The 23616-nt window shown below is 40.4% G+C and overlaps 1 protein-coding gene across 7 annotated transcripts in view; it reads right to left on the bottom strand.

Moving 5' to 3' along the window:
* Positions 1-23616, bottom strand: part of Cdin1 (CDAN1 interacting nuclease 1) — a 240042-nt gene that overhangs the window by 89121 nt on the left and 127305 nt on the right. Inside the window, exon 11 of one of the 7 annotated variants that reach the window (XM_075961760.1) lies at positions 12652-12702. The exons of the other annotated variants lie outside the window; for them this stretch is intronic. Coding sequence (XP_075817875.1) covers positions 12696-12702 — 7 coding nt within the window. The 3' untranslated portion in view covers positions 12652-12695. Of the gene's footprint in view, positions 1-12651; positions 12703-23616 lie in introns of those variants that run through there. 7 annotated transcript variants of the gene reach the window in all.

Genomic DNA, 23616 nt, shown 5'->3' with positions numbered 1-23616 from the left:
ATACAAACACACATACTATGTACAAATCAGGGGGAAAAAGCCAAATAAGCCATAACTCAGATGGTCAAACCAGCTAAAAGACTGTATAGGATATTTGTGCATATTTCTACTATCTGAAAATTTGTAATGAGCAATATATATGGCGTGTAATGAGCTAATACACGCCAATTCTATACTTACTACACATTGACAAAGAATATGTAAAAATGCATTTATAATTATTAGTTTAATTGTTGAAGACTTATTTTATTTCTACTTATGCATATGACTGCTTGTGCCCGTGTGTAGGCACATTTGTGTGTTAGAGCTTACAGAGGCCAGAGGTATAGGATGCTCTGGAGCTGGAATTACAGGCAGTTCTGAGCAGCTTGGCGTGAGTGCTGGGAACTGAACTCTGCTTCTCTGAAAGGGCAGCAGTGCTCTTAAGCCTAGTGCCATCTTTCCTCCCCCACCATTCCTAATGATTGGTGGGCACATCTGTGCTAAAGAGATCACTCCTGGCGACCCTCTGGATAGCAGCTGTTTTGAGGACACTGCAGCCCTGCACTCTGGAGTGATTCCCAGTAGCTCCAGCATATTTTTAGAAAGGGATGGCTGCCTAACCTAGCAAAGATCCCAGTGATGGAGGAAGGTCATTGGTTAAATAAAAAGAAACTGCTTGGCCCTCATTGGTTAGAAGATAGGTGGGAGGAGTAAACAGAACAGAACGCTGGGAGGAAGAGGAAGTGAGCTCAGACTCCACAGCTCTCCTCTCAGGAGCAGATGCCTCAGAGAGACGCCATGCTCCCCGCTCCCGGGAAGATTCACGCAATGAAGCTCTGACCCAGGATGGATTTAGGCTAGAATCTTCCCGGTAAGCGCACCTAGCTGTGCTACATAGAATATTAGAAATGGGCTAGTCCAGGTGCGAGAGTTAGCCTAGAAGAGGCTAGATAGAAATGGACCAAGCAGTGATTAAAAGAATACAGTTTCCGTGTAATTATTTCGGGTAAAGCTAGCCGTGCAGGCAGCCGGGGTGCTGGGGACGCAGCCCCGCCGCTCATATTACTACAACCCAGAACTAGATTCTTCAGATTGTAATGTTTACCGAAGTCAAGGAAAATCTTAATCAAATTTAAAAGAAGCCACGAGGAGCCCACCCAGCCAGCTACATTTGTAAGTTTAGCACCTATCACCACCTGGGTGTTTAATGGAGAGCAATGATAAATTTACTTGTCATTTATAGTGTCCTAGCTACAAGCTAGCCAAGAAACCAAATACTTGGGTTTTAAGTATTTATGAATATTTTAGTGATGAAAGCAAATCACTTCTTTTTACACATGCTTAAGAAATAGCAATCCCTACCCCCTTATTTTATTATAATCCTTTAGAAAACTTTGGTGTTTAAATTGTGTACATATTGGCTAAGCTGAGAGACACGTGTGTTACGATGCGGCCAGACTCAGAAGAATGCAGACTGGAACACAATCACGTATTTACCCTTTCTGCTTGCCGGCTAAAGAATATATGTAAAAGTATGATAGAGAGGTGGACTACTGTCTGGGGATGCAGGAAGCTAGACATGGCTGCATTCAGGACAATGAGCATATACTAGAAAATCTTCATACTACAGTTGTCCTACAGCACAAATATCAAATGCCTCAAATTGCTTGTGACTAAGGAGAAGTATATCAAAGTAGCCATACACTTAAGGCCATCAACATCCATTGCAAACGACCAAGGCACAGTCTGAATTAGAAATGTAAAAGGATCCAACTCAGTTTGTAGAATGACATCAACTCAAACACTTCCTCAAACTTGCTTTGTCACAGTATGACATAAAGACTTTCCGGGCTCTTTTTATTTTTGCTATGATTTGAAAGTATTCATTCACTGACTCATTTACTTTCGCTTTTCTTACTGTAGCATGATCACCTGACCGGTAGGCTTCACATGTGCTATACATTGTTGCATACATTCTCGGGGGCCCAGAACAGCAAACACAGCAAGGTGATCAGAATGTAACTATTGAATGAGTGAAGACACTGTGTCTTAGTTAGGGTTTCTATCACTATGATGAAAAACAAAGACCAAAGTAACCTTGGGAGGAAAGGGTTTATTTGGGCTTACACATCTGCACCATAGTCTATCTCTGAAGGAAGTCAGGACAGGAACTCAAACAGAACAGGAACCTGGAGGCAGGAGCTGATGCAGAGGCCATGGAGGGTGCTGCTTATTGGCTTGCCCCTCATGGCTTGCTCAACCTGCTTTCTTATAGCACCCAGGACCACGAGCCCAGGGATGACACAACCCACAATGGGCTGGGCCCTCCCTCATTGACCACTAATTAAGAAAATGCCCCACTGCTGGATCTTACATAGACATTTACTCAATTGAGGTTTCCTCCTTTCAGATGACTCTAGCTTTTGTCAGTTGACGCAAAAGTAGCGAGGACACTACACTAACTTCCAATGACTTCTCATTAATTTGGAAATTAGACATGCCAATTGAAATGCCCTTGCCTACCCTGGGGGAGTAAGTGGTTCTTGGATATAATCAAAGAGACACTGAGATTCAATAATTCTTGGCTTCTCAACAAACAGTGAATGGATGCTAACGTTCTTAGCTGATATTTTCTCTGTCCTGGGGCTTGGGTATAGATTGTCTCCTAAAAGGTCACAAGATTTGCCCCCCAGTGGGGCAATACTGAGAGGTAGTAATATATCTGAGCAGGGCATATAAGATTCCAGCCTTATGAAGGGATTAATGCTGTTGCCTGAGAAGGGTCAGGTAGAGCAGGGAAGGTCTTATTCCTGGAAGAATGGATATTATAAAAGGAATAAGCATATCCTCTCCACAGGTTTTGTTTCTGGTCTTGTCATACGCCATCTCCCTTCTGCATACAACCTATGTGGTACCATCCACTTGCCTTGGCATGATGCAGGCATATGACCTTCTAGAACAATGAGATCCTGCACGAGTCCTTTATCTCCAAAGCTCTGAGCTAAACAAACTCACTCTTTTTCTGCATAACATGCCTAGGTTGCTCTTTGTAAACTTTACATCAATGTGTAAGTCAACACGTACATATGCACGGATGGAGGGGAGAGGACAAGTTCTTGCCTCCCAGCACACAGGTTCTAAAGACTGAGCTCATGCTGTCAGGTGTGCTGGCAAGAGTTCACCTACTGAGTCATTTATCAGCCTTGTGCAAACAACACCGTAATACACACCCTTAGGAAGCAACCAGAATGCCTGGTGGCTACTGGCCTGGGGAAGCATTCAGCAGTCAGTCAGTTGCTGTTTCCACCAACATGCTGGATTCTAAAGAACCTGGTAGGAAAGTGTGGCTACCTTGTTCTATCTACTTACTGTACGCATCCTGTTAATAAACACTATATTGAAGCAACAAACTTCAAATTTCCCACTAAATGGAAAGATGAATAAAATATATAAAGTCTCTACTGTCAGTCATCGGGTGAGGGGTTTCATGAAGGTCCTGCATAGACACTGTAGGGAAACAAAGAACCAAAATGCTTTTTTTTTATTACTAAAAACCAAAGTGGTTTAAAAACTTTAGAATGAAAAATAAAACACATAACGCAGTAAATTTACATAGTGCCATGGTTTCCATGACCTTAAGTTAGAGGCATGTCCACTCATTAGTTAATTAGGACACAGGGAAATAGAGGAAAGCAATATGAAAGCTTTCTGTAAGGCAGAGAGAGCAGGCAGGGAACTCTCTCACAGTCCTGGGGAGGATCTGGGCATACTGACCTCCATCTCAGACCGCCATCTTTCAGAACCGAGAAGGCAAACATGTTTAGCTGCACCCACATCCCTGCCCAGGGCATTCTGCTGCCACAGCCCTAGCAAACTAATATACCTGGTCCGGACCGCTCCACTTTCTGTGACGGTTTCACATGGGCAACTTGCCAGGACGTAGAATCACCTAGCACAGAAACCTCTGGACTGGATTAAGTGGGGGAGGAAGACCCACTATAAACATGGCCAGCACCATTCCATGGGCTGAAATTCCTGACTGAGTAAAAGGAGAAAGTGAGGTCAAGAATTCACCACTCTGGTTTCTGATGTCAGATGCAGTGTGACCCGTGGCTACAAGTTCCTTCTGCTGCGCCAACCCCACCCTGATGGACTACATCCCAGCTGAGCAGGAACAAATGCCTCTTTCCTTCAGTTTTCGTCTCCACGGCGGCAGCAACAATACAACAGATGACACTCTTTGGTGTTGCTCCAAGGAAAACCGAAATCATGCCTTACAAGTGGGAAATCACCATCTTCATCATTTGATGAAGTCAGTGTAGGGAACGAGTCTGTAAAGATGCTGAGGATTGAAGAATTACACTGACGCGGAAATTTCTAAGACCCATACATGGAAGCAAAGTTCTGCTTCTACCAAGGTTCCTGTGTGCAGAGATAAGTGGGTATTCCAAGACGGCCCACATGTCTTATATACTATCACACACACCGATTCCTTTTAAAGTGCATCTCACTCTGTCTCTGTCTCCTTTCATCGCCTGATGAAGGTTAATATCCAGGAGGATGCCTATATGTTTTTCTTTGGGTTCACCTTCTTATTTAGCTTCTCTAGGATCGTGAATTATAGGCTCAATGTCCTTTATTTATGGCTAGAAACCAATTATGAGTGAGTACATCCCATGTTCCTCTTTTTGGGTCTGGCTTACCTCACTCAGGATAGTGTTTTCTATTTCCGTCCATTTGCATGCAAAATTCAAGAAGTCATTGTTTTTTACTGCTGAGTAGTGGAGGTCCTTGGACTCCCCACAGGGCAGGGAACCCTGACTGCTCTTTGGGCTGATGAGAGAGGGGGAGTTGATTGGGGGAGGGGGAGGGAAATGGGAGGCGGTGGCAGGGAGGAGACAGAAATCTTTAATAAATAAATAAATAATATAAAAAAAGAATTTTCCATTACTGCAAAAAATAAATGAAGTGTATCCCACACAGGGATGAGGGTTTCCAGTTTAAATATACATGCATGCATAAATGCATGCATGCATACATACATACAAACTTTAGATTTTTAGCACACGAGGATTAGTTTGAGATGTAGAGAAAGAAACATAAAAATCTTAATTTCAAATACTTAAGAATTAGAAGGTTTAATTCTGGCCTTCATTCTGGGCCTGTTTTGCCTCCAGGTCCGAATCTCAGAACCGAGCAGGGACTGCTCACGAAGATGTACCCCTTTCTTTCAGGGTCACCACAGCAGACCCCTTTATGTCATCTGCCTAGCTCCTACAGAATCTCACTTTGGAGTCTGTGAGCAAAGAGAATGCTATTAGGCTCCCTGCCCACCTGAATCAATGTGTGAGACCACACCCCAGGTCCATGTGCATGGAGGTGAGCACTAGACCACTGAGCTACATCTCCAGCCCACCCACACTCTTTATGAGAGGCATGATGAGTTAAGATGGCCAAATGGATATGCCATCTCCTTGCAGACAGCTTAGCTTAATCCAGTCCACCACTGATTCAAAGCCTGCCACTGATGTTTCCTTTTTCATCAATATTCCACCCAAGAGTTCAGAACAGGTATTAAGAAAGATGTTTAAGCACTGTAGGGTTAAATAAAGATAAACTCGATTCATTCAGACGGACTTCTCAGATCCTTTGTACCCTAATGCAGTAGGTGATATTTCCCTCAATTATTTGACTACCAGCTTTTTTGGGGGGAAGAAGCATTTTGAAAACATAGTAGTCATTTTCTATATGAAACAAAATTTCTATTTTTGTTAAATATATATCTTTATAGTAATTATAGCATTTAAGATGGGATACAAATGGAATTCGAAAGAAATAAGACTGTATGGTATGGGACTGGAAAATAAAATTTTCCATTTTTGTTGGATGTGATATATTCAGAAAAAAATGATATATATCTTTTGAAATTCAATAGAATAATTTTGTATAATTCTTAACAGACAAAGTTGAAATAAGAAGGTACATATTTATTTCCAAGACGCTATTTCCTCCTTTGCTTTAATTTATATCATTTGGAATATTTGTGCAGTGAATTCTGAAGCCACTAAACTTGCCAGTAACCATTAAGATATGTGTTTCCCAGTGCTTCTTATATGGCATCTGATCAACTGATCACAAGAAAGTCTTAAACTTACTAACATCGTGTGAAACAATAACAATAGTTAGGCTTATCCGAGTTGGTCTATTTCTCTCAGAAACTGCAGTCCGTTTCCTGATGAAGCAGAAGAATGAAGGGCCAGCTTGTCAAATTCTCCAGACTACACAATTCAAACACTGATGACTGCAGCCATGGTCTACAACATCAGAGCTGTAACCTGCCTTCCAAGTAGGAGGAATTTTGGGAAAGTCAAATGTTGGGAAATGACCAATGCCATTCACACTGGAACACTTCTGCACCTAGAAACTAGAACTACATTGTGCTTGCTAACAGTAAACCTTCCCCTTTATCCAATATCATCCATGAGGGGTCTATTACCTGCCAGTCACTGTGCTAGTCTGCGGATACAGCAGGAAACAAACGAGATGAAAGTCTCCATTGCTGTGGAGTTTATATTCTAGTCGACCAAATCAAATCTAACATTGCAGCTCATGTTAGGAGAGAAAAAGGCTTATGGAAAAATATCGAACAGGGAAAACAGATGGAGGAGGCTGGGTAGGGAGGGCCATGGTGGACCTCAGAAGCTGACATTGCACCTGCCTTTTCACAGTGGTTTATGACACAGGGCTTGGGGTTAACAACGAATATGACCAATTTTGGGAACAAGGAAGCCAGAACAGCTGGTACAGAGTGAGTGAAGGGCACATGACGTAAGACATGGCCAGAGCAATGATGGGGAGGGTGCAGTATATAAAGCCTGATACTGGCTCCTACTTTGGATTGCTAGGGAATCACTGTAAAAAAAAATTTGTTTTTTAATTTTTTATTGAGAAAAAGAAAAAAAAAGTTTCCGCCTCCTCCCAGCCTCCCATTTCCCTCCCCCTCCTCCCACCCTTCTCCCCCTCCCCCCACTCCTCTCCCCCTCCCTCTCCAGTCCAAAGAGCAGTCAGGGTTCCCTGCCCTGTGGAAAGTCCAAGGTCCTCCCCCCTCCGTCCATGTCTAGCAAGGTGAACATCCAAACTGGCTAGGCTCCCACAAAGCAAGAACATGAAGTAGGATCAAAACCCCATGCCATTGTCCTTGGCTTCTCATCAGCCCTCATTGTTCGCCATGTTCAGAGAGTCCGGTTTTATCCCATGCTTTTTCAGTCACAGTCCAGCTGGCCTTGGTGAGCTCCCAATACGTCAGCTCCGCTGTCTCAGTGGGCGGGTTCACCCCTCGTGGTCCTGACTTCCTTGCTCATGTTCTCCCTCCTTTTGCTCCTGATTGGGACCTTGGGAGCTCAGTCCGGTGCTCCAGTGTGGGTCTCTGTCTCTATCTCCATCCATCACCAGATGAAGGTTCTATGGTGATGTGCAAGATATTCGTCAGTATTGCTTTAGGATAGGGTCATTTCAGGTTCCCTATCCTTGGCTGCCCAAGGAACTAACTGGAGACATTGCCTTGGGCTCCTGGGAGCCACTCTAGGTTCAAGTCTCTTGCCAACCCTAAGGTGGCTCCCTTAACTAAGATTTGTGCTTCCCTGCTCCCCTAAGCAGAGGGTGAATATTATTTGACTTCTATTTAATGATTTGAATACTATGTTGAAAAACAGACTGGAGGAGCAAGGAGTAATCCTAACAGGAGATGATGGTAGACTGGGTGAGTGGTAGCGGAGATTGTGTGTGTGTGTGTGTGTGTGTGTGTGTGTGTGTGTGTGTGTGTATTAGAGTACTGCAACAGTGGCTGAGCTTACAGTCAGATAACACACTCACTGCTGACACAGCATTCCATAGGCAGCCTGTGTCACTGACATAAACACAGGACTGTTCAGTAGTCGGGAAGGGGAGCCACCAGCAGAGGAATACCAAGAAGTGGGACTCCCTCCAGTTGTGAGAATAGGACACGTCCACATCTCTGGACACAAGCTGAGGTTAACTTGCAGAGGGAGACTGGGAAAAGGAAGAAATATAGCAAATGATTGTCATTTGGTACAGGGGGAAAGAGATCAATAACAGAGAAACAGGGTGGCTTAAGGAAGGTATGCGTGGGAAGCCTCTGTCTCATCAAGAAACAGGAAGCAGGAGAGATATTATCAGCTGTTCCAGACTGTGAGAGGGGATCTAGCAAACATTTTGCTTTAGCCAAGGTAGACAGACAGATGTGCAAAGGTTGCACACGCATCCTTCTTAACATCAAACTCTTAAGTAAGCTGCAACCTTGTTCCAAGAATTTCTTGCAAAGCATGATGCTCAATTTCATTTCCAGTGTGTGAATTTCTAGAAGGTTGAATGTATGATTATTAATGTCCATTACTTATAAATGAACAAATGTTAATTGGTAAGAAATTAACCTTATAAGCAATCAATCCCAAATGAAGGAAACAATTGCTAAATGACACAGCTAGGAAAGCATATGGCCATAGATATGGCAATACAGATATTAAGGCAGCACATCCAGAGTTAACGCTACTGGAGTATAATGTGGAATCTCCCCCTACCATGTCTTATTATTGTCTACCAGCTAGAAATAGTGCCTGACTATGGGAAACCAAACCCTAAATTTTCAAAGTACAAAAAGACAATACATATAGTCTTTAAATTTTAAAGTTGATCATATAATATACACATATATACATATATATGTCTCTGATAATTTTAGTGATTTAGGAAAATTAATCTCAAATAAAAATGATTTAAAATGGTTAAAGATATGTTCTAAGTATATATTAAGCTAAGCATATTTAAAATAATTGATATGATAGAATCATAATATGGAAATCCTTACTTAAAATGTCTCAGTATAGTCTACCAATTAGAAATAATATGTATATTACTATGCAAAGATCAACGTTAAATTTTAAAAGTACAGTGAAGCTACATATCTTTGGTAATTTTAGTGATTAATGCCTTAATTAGGAGATGGGGTGCATGGAGACACATGCAATATACTGACATAATTCATCATATTGGAAAGAAACACATGATGAATGCATATGTGTGCTGTGAATTATACAGCACACATGCAAATCACACACTCATTATCACACACAGGCACTCTTCCACAGCCCAAACATAACAAATCTTCCAGGGTTCCCCATCTACTGAGATACTCATTCAGAACAAAGCAGTTCACAGCATCTTTTGCAGAACAGTAATTCAAAAGGCGAAAGTCACAAGCATGGCAATGGAGAACAGAAAATTTTAGTGCCTGCATCTCTACATGAGCTAAACCAGGACTAAGTCCTTTATGTGTGTCTACTGTTCCATGTGCCACTTTAAACGGAAGACTAGGGATTGTAATAAGGCTGTTCGACACAACACTAAATTAATATTTATTTATTTATTTATTCATTCATTCATTTATCTTAACTGTGAATAAACTGATCATTGACTGGTAATAACATTGGCCCACAAACAGTTTCTCAATGAAGGAGTAATTATTTAAAAACATAACCCTTTGAGACTATTTGTTTTTGAATGAAATGTCTTAAATGACAGCAAGTTAAACATAAATATATTTAGTGCTTAAACACTGGCTCATGCCTGCACGGGAAGGGCAGACTACCTCCCCAAGCCTTGGCACAGGTCGGGCAGGTTGCCTTAAGATAGAAGCTCCACAGATACAAACGCCAGGCTTAAGCCACTGGAAAGCAGCTCCTTCCCATCCGGTCAACTTAACTCTAGTTGAACAAGGCTAAAAGGTAAATATTAGTTAGGCTCTTGGATTGAACTCAGAGGAAAATAAATGAACTTATAAAAATATATAAAACTTATAAGTAACTAAAGATGGCTCAGAGCACCTGTGTGGTTCTCATCCCTCCCCCTTAAGGGAGAGCAAGATGAAATTTTATAACATTTTAAAGATTTCTTGGAAATTTCAAAGTCACTTTACTTTTTAATTAACCTATTTCCCCAGGAAGGCCTTGAAGGGTCTCTATGAATGCCATGCATTCTCTTACTGCTGACAGTACATGAAACCACACCTGAGCTCTTTCTTTACGCCTATGCGAAAAAGAGGGCCTTTCACTGCTCTGGGGGCTGGGGGTTCCACATACTTCCCCAAAGTTGTTGTCAACAAGTGACCCAAAGTTTCCCTAGTCATGGATTTGAAATCACACTGAAATCCCTTCAAGCCAGAGGGCCAATGGCAGCAGGATATGTTGACCTAGGTGTTCATGTACTACCTCACCAAACACGATGGACAGAAATGGAAAAAACAATACACCCACGTTACCCCACGTTGATACAAACTTGTTATATAACAAGTTCATATCAAAAAGACATTTATTCTGAGTCAATGAGTGCTTTGAGAAACAGAGTTTTGTTGGCTGTGCTGTTGTTATTGTTTAAAGATAAACTCACCACAAAGCTGCTTTGATAGCCAAACATGCAAACTCTGCAAACCATAAGGGAATTAGAATTCTCATTTAGATACATACATGCACTTTCTAAGCCAGGCACATCCAGAAATTATTACATTTAATTCTAATATCACTAAGTCAGAAGCTACATGTTATTAGAATGTGTTTTTTTTTGTAAAGAATGATTTTTTTTAAAAAACAAAACCTTAAAATGTTAATAATTATAAGTGCTTCAGAATCCATTTGCCGCAAAGATGACTTGAAATCCCGTGTTTTCAGTCATTGTAAAGAAACGCAGACTTGTTTCCTTATACAGGAGTTGGGTATTTTTTAAAGCTCAAAGAGTCATGTAGATTTTTTTCTGTTGTATTTTAGCAAATTTAATTTAATAAACAGAATTCTTCAAACTTTTTCTATCTTAAAATTACTTAGGGTACTACTAGGTTTAACAAGTTACAACTGAAATTTGGTCCTTAGAAAAACTTTGGAGAGTTTTTGAAAAATATGCTTGTTATTTTGTATGGTTTAAAACAGATAATAGAATTATAAAAAATTGGAAGATATAAGATTTTAAGTATTTACTTAAGAACATTTGAGCAAGATTAATAAAGAAAAAATTTTAAAATTTAATTTCTTAATGAAAAAATTAAAATATATAAGAAGCATAGACTGCCTTCTTTCAAATACCCACCTCTTAATATTACAGCCCCCTTTAATCTTTCTCTCAATTTAACATATTTTGCTGAGATATTTAAAGGAAGTATCAGGTATCAAGTCACTCATCCACTACATAGTTTTTAATGTCTGGCTGGGGACACTTTCTTATATGACATAATTACATACATAATTTCTCACATAATTCCACAACGGCACTGTCAGGTTTAACAAAACTAACCATAATTTCTATACTAATGTTCAAGCCACTGTCTCCACAATATATTCTGCAGTCCATTTGATGGAATCAGGGGCAATCAGGTCCGCTGCATTTGGTCATGACATCTCTGGGCTCTGTCCTACTACTCTCCCTTGCTGCCCTGGTTAATCTTCCAACTTTTCTCCTGTTGCAGAAACAACTCTGACTTCTTTTGAAACTGAACCAGGGGCTGACAAACTGTGAAAGCTTCCAAACTTTTGCTATATATTTCTGGTGATAGGCAAACCCTGAGACTTTTTGCCTATTTAATGACTGAATATTTTTCAAGAAGCCTTGAAACAATTGAATCCCATATGTTAAGGAGTCGAAACTAAAGTAAGCTTTCATTTGCTTGTTTGTTTCATGGAGCTTTGATACAGTAGAAATGAAACTTTTACTGAATAGCTTTAAGATATTTCTTCATAAACCAAATGAGAAATCCCAAGTTTTTAACTACATTTCCTAGAGTATATAAAGAAATAATCAAAACTTGGTCATTAGTCAATCTAGGAAAGATCTGCTCTGTTTCTTCAACATCTCCCTCTCCCTGGGTAGCCAGCGTGCAGCTTACACACTGAGAACTGAGTTCCCAGAACAGCTAACCAACTCACAGCACTGTCACTGAGTCACAGGTTCAACTTTTAAAGGCGAGAGAAAATATAGAGGATTATGAAGTGCTGATGAAAAATGACAAGCATCAGAAAATCAGGAATGGAACATTAATATGTCTTCATGATATTTGTGTTAAATAAAAATATAAATTAACATGGATAAGGCTGGCTTAGTCTTTCTTCAGGACAGCTTTAGCTAATAAAACTTCAAAAAGATCAGTGATGTATAATTTTTTGAAAATCCTAAATATGAATGACTTTAAATGGAACCATATGACGTGAACAGCAGAAAAGTAATCATAGCTAAAACTACCAAACTCAAATGAAATACATTCAAAGCTAAGAGATGAAGGGCAATTAAGCACCTATTTTGACAATTTGAAGTGGTCAAGTTTTTAAACATATGACACCGGAACCTTAACCTATCTGTGTATGAGTGATAAATGAGGCATTTGGTGTCATCACATTCCCATAAATCACTTCCTGCAGCTGCTGACGGCTTTTATCAGATCTAACCTTTGCGAGCGTCTATTAGCGCACTAACATTTTCAACTTTGACACACGTGCAGTTTACAAATTCTGCAGCTGATTAACTCTGGACAGAAGCTCCCTGGGATCATTGTCTTCAAGTTGGGCAAAAGTCACAGGGTCTCAAAAACTCAGACACTTACATTACAGTACAAAAATCTCGAAGACTGTAAGGAGCTGGGCTGTGGAACTGCTAAGGGATCATTTGCTGTTGGGAAACAAATATGAACAAGGCTTTATTTTCCATGGAACAAGTGATCTAGAAAGTACCAAGAAATTAAAAGCATTAGAAAAAACAAAAGCCTGGATGATGAGGGTTAAATTCTAGTGGAGTATATGTTTTTGCTTTAAAGTATTTTTTTGGGGGGTGGGCAATCATAAAATAATTTCTGAATGATTGCCAAATATATTTCGATGTATACAAAGAAAAGAGAAGCCAGATACATGCATTCTTTGTGAGAACTATGACCTCCCACCCCAATAAAACACAACATCCGGTTTCCACCTGCTTTTTTAAATCAGTTGTTGAAATTATAAAGACACAGCATGTAAAAAGTGATGTAGTTTTACTGACGCTATAGAAAGAAAATCATTCTACATAAGCTGGAATAATGCGGGCAAGGGAAGATCACGATTTTACAGTCATTTAAAATTTAGTTGCCCACCCACATCCCTTGGTGGAAAACTCACAGAGGACAAATGGACTTGACTATCAGGATTTAGATGACCGCCACAGCTGTGCAAAGGAAGAATGTGCAGGTCAATGCACACATGTAAACAGTGTATACTAAACACATCTGGGCAGATACACTTGAGGGCTGGGAACAGAGCCTACTTAAAAAGTGCAACCAACATAGACATAGGAACAACGCTGAGTTTCAAAGAAGACTGAAACTGGCAATGTTAGCCAGACAGGGAAAGCCTTGGCTGTTGGCTACTAGCTCGGTGTTTTAAGCAGCGTTAGTTTTGATGGGAGGTACCAGTCATCAGGCCTAAATAATAACATCCAGAGAGGGGAACTAATGACAGTAGAGTGAGGAGGAGTACAGACATCCTCCTGCAGCAGACTGCCTCTTGCTGATAAATGGCAAATCTTAGAAACTAGTGGGCCAGACTTTTCCTAGAATCAACTTTCTGTTCTAGAAACAACGTTTCTAGAGTCAGGTCCCATGTAGCCTCCTAATGACATATCTAAGGCCTATCCATGACAAATGAAAAATCTCTTTATTGCACTAATAATATCACTCATCAAGGGAGCTCGGCAGTTACACTTTGACAATTCAAATGTAAATCCTAGGCTGCCTATGAGTATTCATGACAAAGGCATATTTATCATTTAAAACAAAGGGACATGACTTCTTGGTGTTCGTATCAAAGACCAGTGATGGATGAGGCCAAGCTAATCAAAAGACAGGCTAGAAAGAACACAGATGTTTGCTACTTTGATTAAGAAAAGACTATTCCCCCTTCCCAATGCTGCCCAATGCGGACATTTCAAATTGTTTTAAAGGTATAATTTCAAGCAGACACGTAGGCTTTTAACAGCTACGGCTCTTACAATACCAACCCAGCCCCAGGCACAAACTGCAGAAGCAAAAATTCCCCAAACGAAGAAAAGATCAAAGTGCTGGAGTCAAAGTTCCCTCGATGTGACCCATAGAGACTTCCAGAATTGGTACTATCCTCTTCAATTATTTTCAATCCAGAGCGTGAACAGAAAAAAAAAATAAAATAAAGCCTGTTTGCATCGGCCATGTTTCTAAACAGCACAGATATGAGCTGCATTAAGCCGGGAGCCAGAGATGAGGGCTGAGACACTGCCACTGTTTTTGTCCTGACCACGGTGCTGTTGACTGTGTTCCCAGTGCTTCCCACGCAGAAAGGGATTTAAGAACAATTGTTCATATCTAAAACTTTAAATACGATGAATTCTGGAGACACCTAGCATTTGGCATCATTTTGGGTGGTGGGGAACAGTATTAAGAAGAGGTATTTCGAGCTGGGGCTTTGACAGCACCTTCTCCCATTCCACTGATGAAGAGCCATCATCAGGACTGCCTAATAGAAATCCAATTTACAAGGCCTGCTCATTTGAGTGCCTTTCAGGACGCCCAGGATTGGTGGCCCTGCAGCCCTGCAAACAAATGCCTGCTCTGCCAGAGCCGTGCTGTCTCCACGTGGTGTTCTGGGAAGCCGTCGCCGCAAGGTTACCTTGAAGAAATGAGGATGGTGGGAGAGGTCTGAGGGAGGAAATCCCGCGGGCGATTGATCTATTTCAGGCCAATTTTCCTCGCCATTTTTGTGAGCTCAGAGACGTACACTTGTTGATATGCTTTGATCAGATGTTTGACAAACACAAAACAATGCACCAGCACCCATGCCACATATAAAAACCACAGAAGGGGAGACAACTATTTGTGTATACAAAAATGACTAGGTGGCTTTGTTTTCTTTTTGTTAAAATGAGCTTCCTATAGATATGATTGCTACATCAGAATCATATGGCCACTCTTCAGCACCAATGGCATCTATCTGTTTCCTATATGGACAATACACACCACAGTCAATGTGTTACCGGCGTAGGACACAAATACATTTGTGCTCAGGTGTAATCCATTCTGTACAGATGAGCTGTATCTACAGCTTTATCAGGCCCCACTTTTCATTGGTTATAGTAACTAGCACTTGTCCTACTTACAACAAGCAAAAACGTCTTCTTAAAGAACATGTACGCTTCTCGTAAGAGACACAGTAACTGAATATTTCAGAGGGTTTAACATTCAATACATTAAGAGGTATTTACAGAATAACAAAAACCTCTCACCTTTTGGCCCCGGTATGAAAAATTTACTAGATGCCTAATATATTTAATATTCAGTAACATGAGAGAATAATTTTTATGCAACTCTGATAGTTAGAAAGATAGATAACTCAATTATTAGATCATCTATCAAAATATTCAGATGTGCAAGAGGCTACTAAAAAGATTGATGATGGAGAAAGTCCACTGATTCTCTAGCCATCATATTCATGCATTTGGCCAGACAACATTTTTCGCTGCCTTCACAAGCAAGCTTCATTACCCATCACTCCACTGAAAAGAGTTTATTATGAGGCTGCCATCTTGGCAAGACTATTATTTAGATGATAAATGCTGAGGGGAAAAAAAGTACGTCTACTTTTTTTATTCTTTTTTTTATAAGCAAAAGATGAGCTTTCCTGACAGATAAAACAAACAGCATCCACATTTCTAATTAAGTTAAATTTGGCAGATACAAATATAGGTCAGTTAAAGCTATGATGTTATCTTCTGTCTGAATTTTACCCTTAATTTGTAAAATGTAAATTAACTAATTAGAAGAGAAACAGCATGATTAGTGACAAAATGCTTCTGCTGGGTCTTTGCTTCTTGACATTTATGATCAACTATAATGAATTATTGCTTTTAAAAATAATTGATAAAAAATTTCCCCCCTCACAACAATGAAAAAAAAAACTTACTAAAAGTGTATAAAAGCAGGCCAGCCACCTGGCAGTGTGACAGTCTTTATGATCATACTTTCTGAAGAAGAGAGAGACAGAAGGTCATAATGCTAGAAATGGGTTAATTTCTGCCTGTGAATCTATATAATGCTATAAACGGGTTAATTTCTGCCTGTGAATCTGAAGCAAGAAGGGTAGAGACATTTAATTACTAACAAAATGTAGTTAAAAGATCATTTCTTCTACTAGAAAGCATTCATCTGAAGCTGGACCCCACTATAATTCACTTGGATTTTCCTGAATATTCAAGTGATTAGTGAGAAACAAGATGGGCATTGGATAGACAAAGCTTAGAAAAAAGAAGATTGGCCTCTTGAGTCTCAGCAAGAAAACTTGGCACTGTTAAGCGTAATGAACCCTCCAGCAGGAGAGAGAAAAGATGAACGTTCAATTATTCTTATTCTTTGCTATGAGAAATGTATCTACAATGTCAGATATAAAAGTCAGTTGGAAAGCTACATAAAATCCTGAAAGCTAAAGGTGGCTTGGGGTGACTCCACAGCCCTGCACAGGTAGAGGAGGATGTGGGGGTCAGTTCTCGCATATCAACTCCCAGGTTTGCTCTGAACAGGAAGAACCAGAGAAATTGAAGCCAGGCCTTTCTATCAGGAGGACAGAGGGAGAACATGGCCCAGCTGGTGGTGAGCAGTGGTTCCAGGGACATGAAAACATTTGAAATCATGGAGAAAATTAAATGAAAAATGGCTCAATCAAAATAGATAGCTGTCAGGGTGCTTCTGTGCAAAACAAGGGAATACTTACAACAGTTTGACACCTCAAACTTTCAGTTCTAATTTTAGTTATCCTGTTAAAATACTTACTTCCCATGGACGAAAACATCTTTGTCTCATCTAGCAGACAGTTGACACAGTTGTAGAAAATAGTTCTGATACACTGAATACTATTTCTCCCCAATATTATGACAAACAACATAAAATACTCAACACTTCGCAAGGTGCAATCTAAAGGCTTGCGATGGGGGGTGGTGGCAGCGGTGCGCGCGCGTGTGTGTGTGTGTGTGGTATTACTGCACTTGTTTCATATTGACCAGCTGTGGAGACAGCAAGCATATCTCTGGGGATAGCTGAGGATTTTTAAGGTTTACAAGGTCATTAACAGTAAACATTGTTCTTCCTGCCTCCATACACTATGATAGTAAAGTAAGAAATAATGTAGGCATCCATCCAACCAGCACTCCCCCTCACTCTTTCGACAGAGCTTGAGCTTCTCTCCCACTCTTCACCCTTTCAGCACGTGACAGACCTCGAAGGTAATTACTTCAAAAGCTCCCTAGGATTGGCCTGTGCCCACCGATCTTCTACTTTAGAGGCAGCCCCAAACCTTGCCTTCTACAGCAGAGAGAAAGAAACTATCAAACATATTATAGCACACAGCCCTCATTTGTTTAGGGTTTAGCTATTAACACTCCATTCGCATTTGTCATTTTGAAAAACTAATTTAATTTTTTTAATTAAAAGCATTAATAGTTCCAGAAGAGGCTTTTAGCTTTATGGTAACCAGGAAAATAAAAGAGCAAGAGAAATTTTCAAAGCAATCATTTACATGCCTTTAAATTCTTGACTATTTCTGCAAAGAAAGGAGCATTCTGTGAGTACATGATTTCTGATGGAAGAGAAAGGAAAACAGAAAAGCAGTGCATGTCAGGTATCCCAGCCCAACCTGAGTCCCTGGGTGTGGGAGGAAGGTCAGACCCTTTCAGCGCTGTGCTGGCATGTCAGAATACATCAACAAACATCTCGCCGCAGGAAGAAGAATGACCTTTCAGTCCTTTATGTTTGGTCTGCGATGGAGCTTTGGATGCAGGGTATGCACGAATGGTTTTCCTAGCTGCTTGACAAATGCAACTCCCAAGGCTGCTTTCAAATGTGATTGCTAAAAGCTGCAGGTTCGTACATTTTGGTATAACTTTCGAATGCACATAACTCACAGTGGGAAGCAAGGCGAGGTTAACTGCCCCAAAGTGTGATTCCATGCAACTAGGCTGAAATGATTCTATAAATGTTCGAATGTAAGGGAGATGGAGGTTGGGAGTAGGCAAGTTTAGGGATAATTTTACCTGCTTTGAGAGTCATCAATACTGCCAATCAGTTCCTTAATCTGTATTGTTGATGCCATGTTGCACGTATCTCCTTTCTTTCCATATTCACGAAACTAAAAACATTTCTTCCCCCTGTGAAAAATCACAACTGTTCCACTGCAGATTGTCCCTTAGTCAACTTGTCTCTTCCCGTCACTCGGAACCCTTCCCGCAGAGCAGCTGCCTCAGGACATTTCTAAGCAGCTCAACTTAAGTGACTGCTAATGGACATTATTTTCCACTTATTAATTCTTTAATAACACGATTATTCTCCCTAACAGCTACATTAAAACCCCCAAATTATCTTTTTCTCACTCCCCTCGATACAATATTTTTATTGATACTGTGTTTGACACTGACGATACTTGTCAAATTCTATGAATTCTATTGCTACCATTTCTTGGTGCTTCTGCAGTCCTTTTCTATTTCCATGGCTGCCATGATAATTTGAGAACTAACAGATTATTTCAGTGACTTCAACCTTCAGCTTCTTATCTCTGTCCACTCTCAGCACTGCTACAAGAAAACCCATTCAAAAGTCAGGACCTGGTCAGACCACATTTCTAGTACACTGTTTCCCTGAGCTTTCTCTGTGCTTTTGACCCATGTACTAATCCTCTTCTTGCTTTGGTGCTTTTTTTTTTTTTTCGGGACAGGGTTTCTCTGTAGCTTTGGAGCCTGTCCTGGAACTCCCTTTGTAGACCAGGATGGCCTCGAACTCACAGAGATCCGCCTGCCTCTGCCTCCCGAGTGGTGGGATTAAAGGCGTGCGCCACCACTGCCCGGCTCTGGTGCTCTTATACTACATGTGGATACAACATGGCCATCTCCATCACAGGCTAAGTATGAGGCTTACAAAGCAAACCATACTTGTAAGTACAGAAGCCTGCACTTCGGCATAGCCAGGGCTCACTATTAGCTACTTCTATGATGTATGTACATGTTTTCTGATCATATTGAATTAAGCTTCTTGAAGACATGATTGAACTTTGCTTACTTTTGTATGCTTCAAGATCCACAATCTATCACCTCTATGTGGGAACTCAACAAAAATCTACAAAGGTTAATCACACACCAATGTTGCTAGTACAAATAAAGCTGTTTGCTTGCATTTGTGGCAAGAGGAATTTTTAGTGGTGAAGATATTCATTTCCCATTTAATGAAAGGCAATGAGAGGACTGATTAAACATTACAAGCTAGTGTGGAGCTCACTATTGTTTTACCTAGCAGCCTGTTACCCACAAAGAATGGCCTCACTTTCCTAACTATAATAAATCCAGAGCGCCCTTAAATGACCAGAGCTGGTGCCATCAAGGAAGATCGAGATTGAATCTTGTTTACATTAGCTTATGAACTTTAGGGATCCTTAAATGATTCTCTTTACTAAATGAAGGGACTTTGCTTTAAATTGAAGCATTTTTTAAAGTTATATTTTATTTTTACTTAAGTGTATGAGTGTGCACGTGCGCATGTGTATCTGTGTGTGGGTAACCTCAAGGGCCAAAAGAGGTCGTTGGACCCAGTGGATCTGGAATTATATATGGTTGTGAGCTACCTGGCATGGGTGCTGAATCCAAACTCAGGTCTTCTACAAGAACAGCAAAGTACTCTTAACTGCTGGGCCTTCTCTTTAGTCCCTGATAAATTTTTAAACTTATTGTCACTTGAATGAGATATTATGTATGGTGTAACACTAAATTAAAACTGGGGGAGTGGTAATCACCACAGCTGCCAACAACACACAGGAAGGTAATGGAAAAAGGAATTTAAGAAAAGCAAGCAAGGGTTATCAAGCATAGTGCAGAATGTATGTGGAAAATAATAGAGAACAAAGCCAAGAAACATCCGAGTGCCAGTGACCGGGGTAGGAGAGGGAGTGAAATGGAATGGAATTCATACAAATCTTAAAGAATAGACTGAAGGAATGTAAGGGGCCAAGGACAGCAGGCAGATGGCTTGTATAATGGGTATAAGGCATTCAGATATTTAATTTATCTTGAGCATGGCAAATGGCAAGCCTCTGACTCACTCTACTTGCTTGTTGACTTGGGAAATCGTATTCTATAAGCTAGAATGCATCCAGTTCTCTTCTGCGAGAAGAGCACGAGTGAGACATGGGGTGATCCATGAAGGACTAGAAAAGAAGGGGTGCTTGCACTGATCACCCCAGTTACTACTTAAGAGACAGTTTTCAGAGAGTGAGGAGCCCAGTGGCTCCTTAACTGAGAAACTGTAGTGGGGGGAATGGGAAGAACAACCACCCAGAATTATCAGCGCAGAGGACTGGGGCAGAGCCGGCGAGCTGGTGAACTGTGACTGACGGTTTGAGTGGCTTGAGAAACAGTAGGACATTAGAAAAGCAAGTCTCTAGGGGAGGATTAGGTAAGCACTCTCACTTACGGAAAGGACGGCTCTGCTGGTAGAGTCAAAGTCTCAAGTGTCTACTGTAGGTGCTGGAAGCTGCACAAGGAGGGGGTCTTGGTTGGAAGAAGTAGATCGCCATGGGTGTCTTTGCAGGGCATATCCTACAGGAAGCCCTTCCTGTCCTCTCTCTGCTTCCTGTCTACCATGATGTGAGCTGCTCTCCACACCCCTCTGCCATGATGGACTGAACTGCTGAACCCGAGTCCCTGGAGTGCTTCTGTCAGTTCCTCTGTCACAGCGAGAAAACTAATGAATAGAGGTACACACGGTGGATTCCGGACCCGTGAGTAATGCAGAGATGGAAAGGGACACTGTGTTCACGATGCAGGATGCCCGAAAACCGAGCAGAGCACTGAAGCCTATATGCACAGTGCTTCCTTCTACCCTGCAGCATGGCCGCACATGTCAGCCTATCTCGTGTTCTGCCCTGATGCCTCTTTGACACCATTCCACTTGTATTGTTGGGGCGTTATTAAGTAAAGTAAGGGCTACTTGGTCACAAAAACCAAGGTACTTCACCAACCAAGCTAACAGTCGAGATGACCTGCCATTAACTAAGGGGCAGCTCTGGGCGAGGGGGCATGGGCCACAGCATGGGCAAGATGGAGAGGATGGCTGAGATTTTACCAGGCCACAGAGAAGAGCCCACAATTTAAACTTATGAATTGGTTAGTTCTCAAATGTTCTATTTCCTACTATCACACCATGGGTCTCAGAAAGCAAGGCAAACAAACTCTGAATAAGGGAAGATTATTATACAAAGCTTGAAAAATGCTCACAACTAATTGAAACTTATCTGACATTCACAAGACATCACCCAACAAAGGCATAAATAATTTTCTTTTACAATGAATACAGCAAAGAGATAACAGTGGTCTGGGCAGTAAAGCCAATTCCAGTACATAGGAAAGAATTCAAATTTTCTGTCTGACCTCAGTTGAACAAAATCAGATGCCGGTAACAGAGAGCTACAGAACAGTGTTTCAAATATTGGGAAACAAAATAGTTTGTGAGTCAAAAGAGAGATCAACGGGCCAGCAGGGTGGTGGATGCTTACAAGTCTAGTCCTTATTAGATTTATCGGCAAGAGGACTGTGAGCTGTAGGCTAGCCTGAATTACGTACATAGTGAGTTCTAAGGGATCCTGGCTATATAACAAGATACTGCCTCAATAAGCCAAACCAAAACAACAGAAAATCAATAAAAGTAGAAAATACATGGATTTGAATGACAGTGTATGAGGACTGCAGAAAGAGGGCACAGCCAAATGCCCACCCTAAGGAAAACTCAATCTATCAACTTGCTCTTCTATCCCAGAAAACTCAGGAAGGAGAAAATGAAGTTGAAATTAAGGAACATAAGGGAAATGAATAGACTCCAATACAAGGGAAAGAAATTATGTAAACATTACATAAACAAATAAGCTGGGCAAATTTTCTTTTCTTTTTTTTTTTTAAGAGAACAAAAATCAACAAACTTTTAGGCAGATTGACCTGGAAAAGAAGAGATATAAATCTCAACAGCAGGACTAACAAAGGTGATATAACAAAAGTCAACAAGTATTAAAATAATAAGGGAGTGTTTTAAGCAAGTTTACTCTGGTATATTCTACCGCTTAGATAAAAGGACAAATTCTCTGAAAGACAAAGTTCTAAGCTCACGTAATCAATACAAATATATAAGAGAATTCCTACATCTACTGCACTGAGTTCATAGTTATAAAACCTTTCAGCAACAGAACAGCAAATGCACCTCAGATCCAGATGGCTGGGCAACTGTCTCTGAAGCTTCACAATACTGACAACAGAAAATGATTTTCTGAAAACTGAAGAGGAAGTCATAATCATACCATAAGACCCATAACCCTTTAAATATCAAAATTGGACAAAGAATTTAAACAAAAAAGTAAACCATGGATTTCCAGTATCCATGAATACTATTGCAAAATTAACAAAATTTATGAAATAAAACACAAGTTATATGAAAAGTTATTGCTTGCTGAGTAAATGTACTGGCAATTCAGCCACAGGAAGACACCTTGAAATAATCCTGTTGTGTTTTTTTAAAAAGGCAAACAAAAGAATAATAGCTTCATTAAAAGGAAATACCAGAAAATTCAAATGTAAAAAAGTATAAAAGCAAGTAAAGTAAAACAAAGCCAAAAAGTAAGTAAGTACCTACTTAACTAACTAAAGAAAGAAAGAAAGAAAAAGAAAAAGAAAAGGAAGAATAATAGAAACAAAACAAAAAGAAAGATGTTACAAAACCCAGACGTCTGTTGGCTACAACTGTGAGAAAGGCAGGAAGTGAGGCCTGGCCAGGGATCTTTGAAAGGGACATCCAGGAAAAAAGACTGTTAACTCTGAAGGCTGCTAGCCAAACTCATCATCTACCATGAGATACTTTTCTGAGTATACATACATGTCAAACTTATCCAACTATATTGTATATTTCAAATACAGGTACTTTATGTCAATTATACCTGAAAAAAAGCTCTCTTAAAATTACTTGTAAAAAATAGCCTTTTTATTTGTAGCAAACTAATCAGAATAAAATGGACACACTACTTAAACATTTAAAAATATATACTTCCTAACAAATAGTTTCCAGAATTTAAGCTGATCATTGAAATTAATGTTTGAATCATAGCGAAAACAACTCGTTGGTTCTGTGGCTTTGAACTCCCAACAACTTAGGATTACTGTATTCTGGATGTGTGGGCACAATGACAGGCTTTATACCGACTCTACAGATTCATTCTGAACACAGCACAAGGCTCTTGATAAAGACAGACTACCCAGCTCACTCTGTCCATCCACAGAGGTGAGTCCTCAGGCTTCTCGTGTTGGAGAGATTTTCAGCTTCAGCTTAGTGTACTCATTAATCAATAAAGTACTTGATGCAACACTTCTCACCAAGACTTACATCAAGTTTCATGGTGGAACAAAAAAGCATAGTTACAGAACTGATAGGAAGACTGTAGTGATATTTAACAAATAAAGCTTGCCTGAAGATCAGAGAAGCAGATCAACCAGCCATTAGAGAGACCTTTTACA

The sequence above is a fragment of the Microtus pennsylvanicus genome, chromosome 2, assembly GCF_037038515.1.
Source record: "Microtus pennsylvanicus isolate mMicPen1 chromosome 2, mMicPen1.hap1, whole genome shotgun sequence".
Classification (NCBI taxonomy): domain Eukaryota; kingdom Metazoa; phylum Chordata; class Mammalia; order Rodentia; family Cricetidae; genus Microtus; species Microtus pennsylvanicus.
The sequence above is the reverse complement of the archived record's forward strand: the minus strand, read 5'-3'. Positions and strand labels throughout refer to the sequence as shown.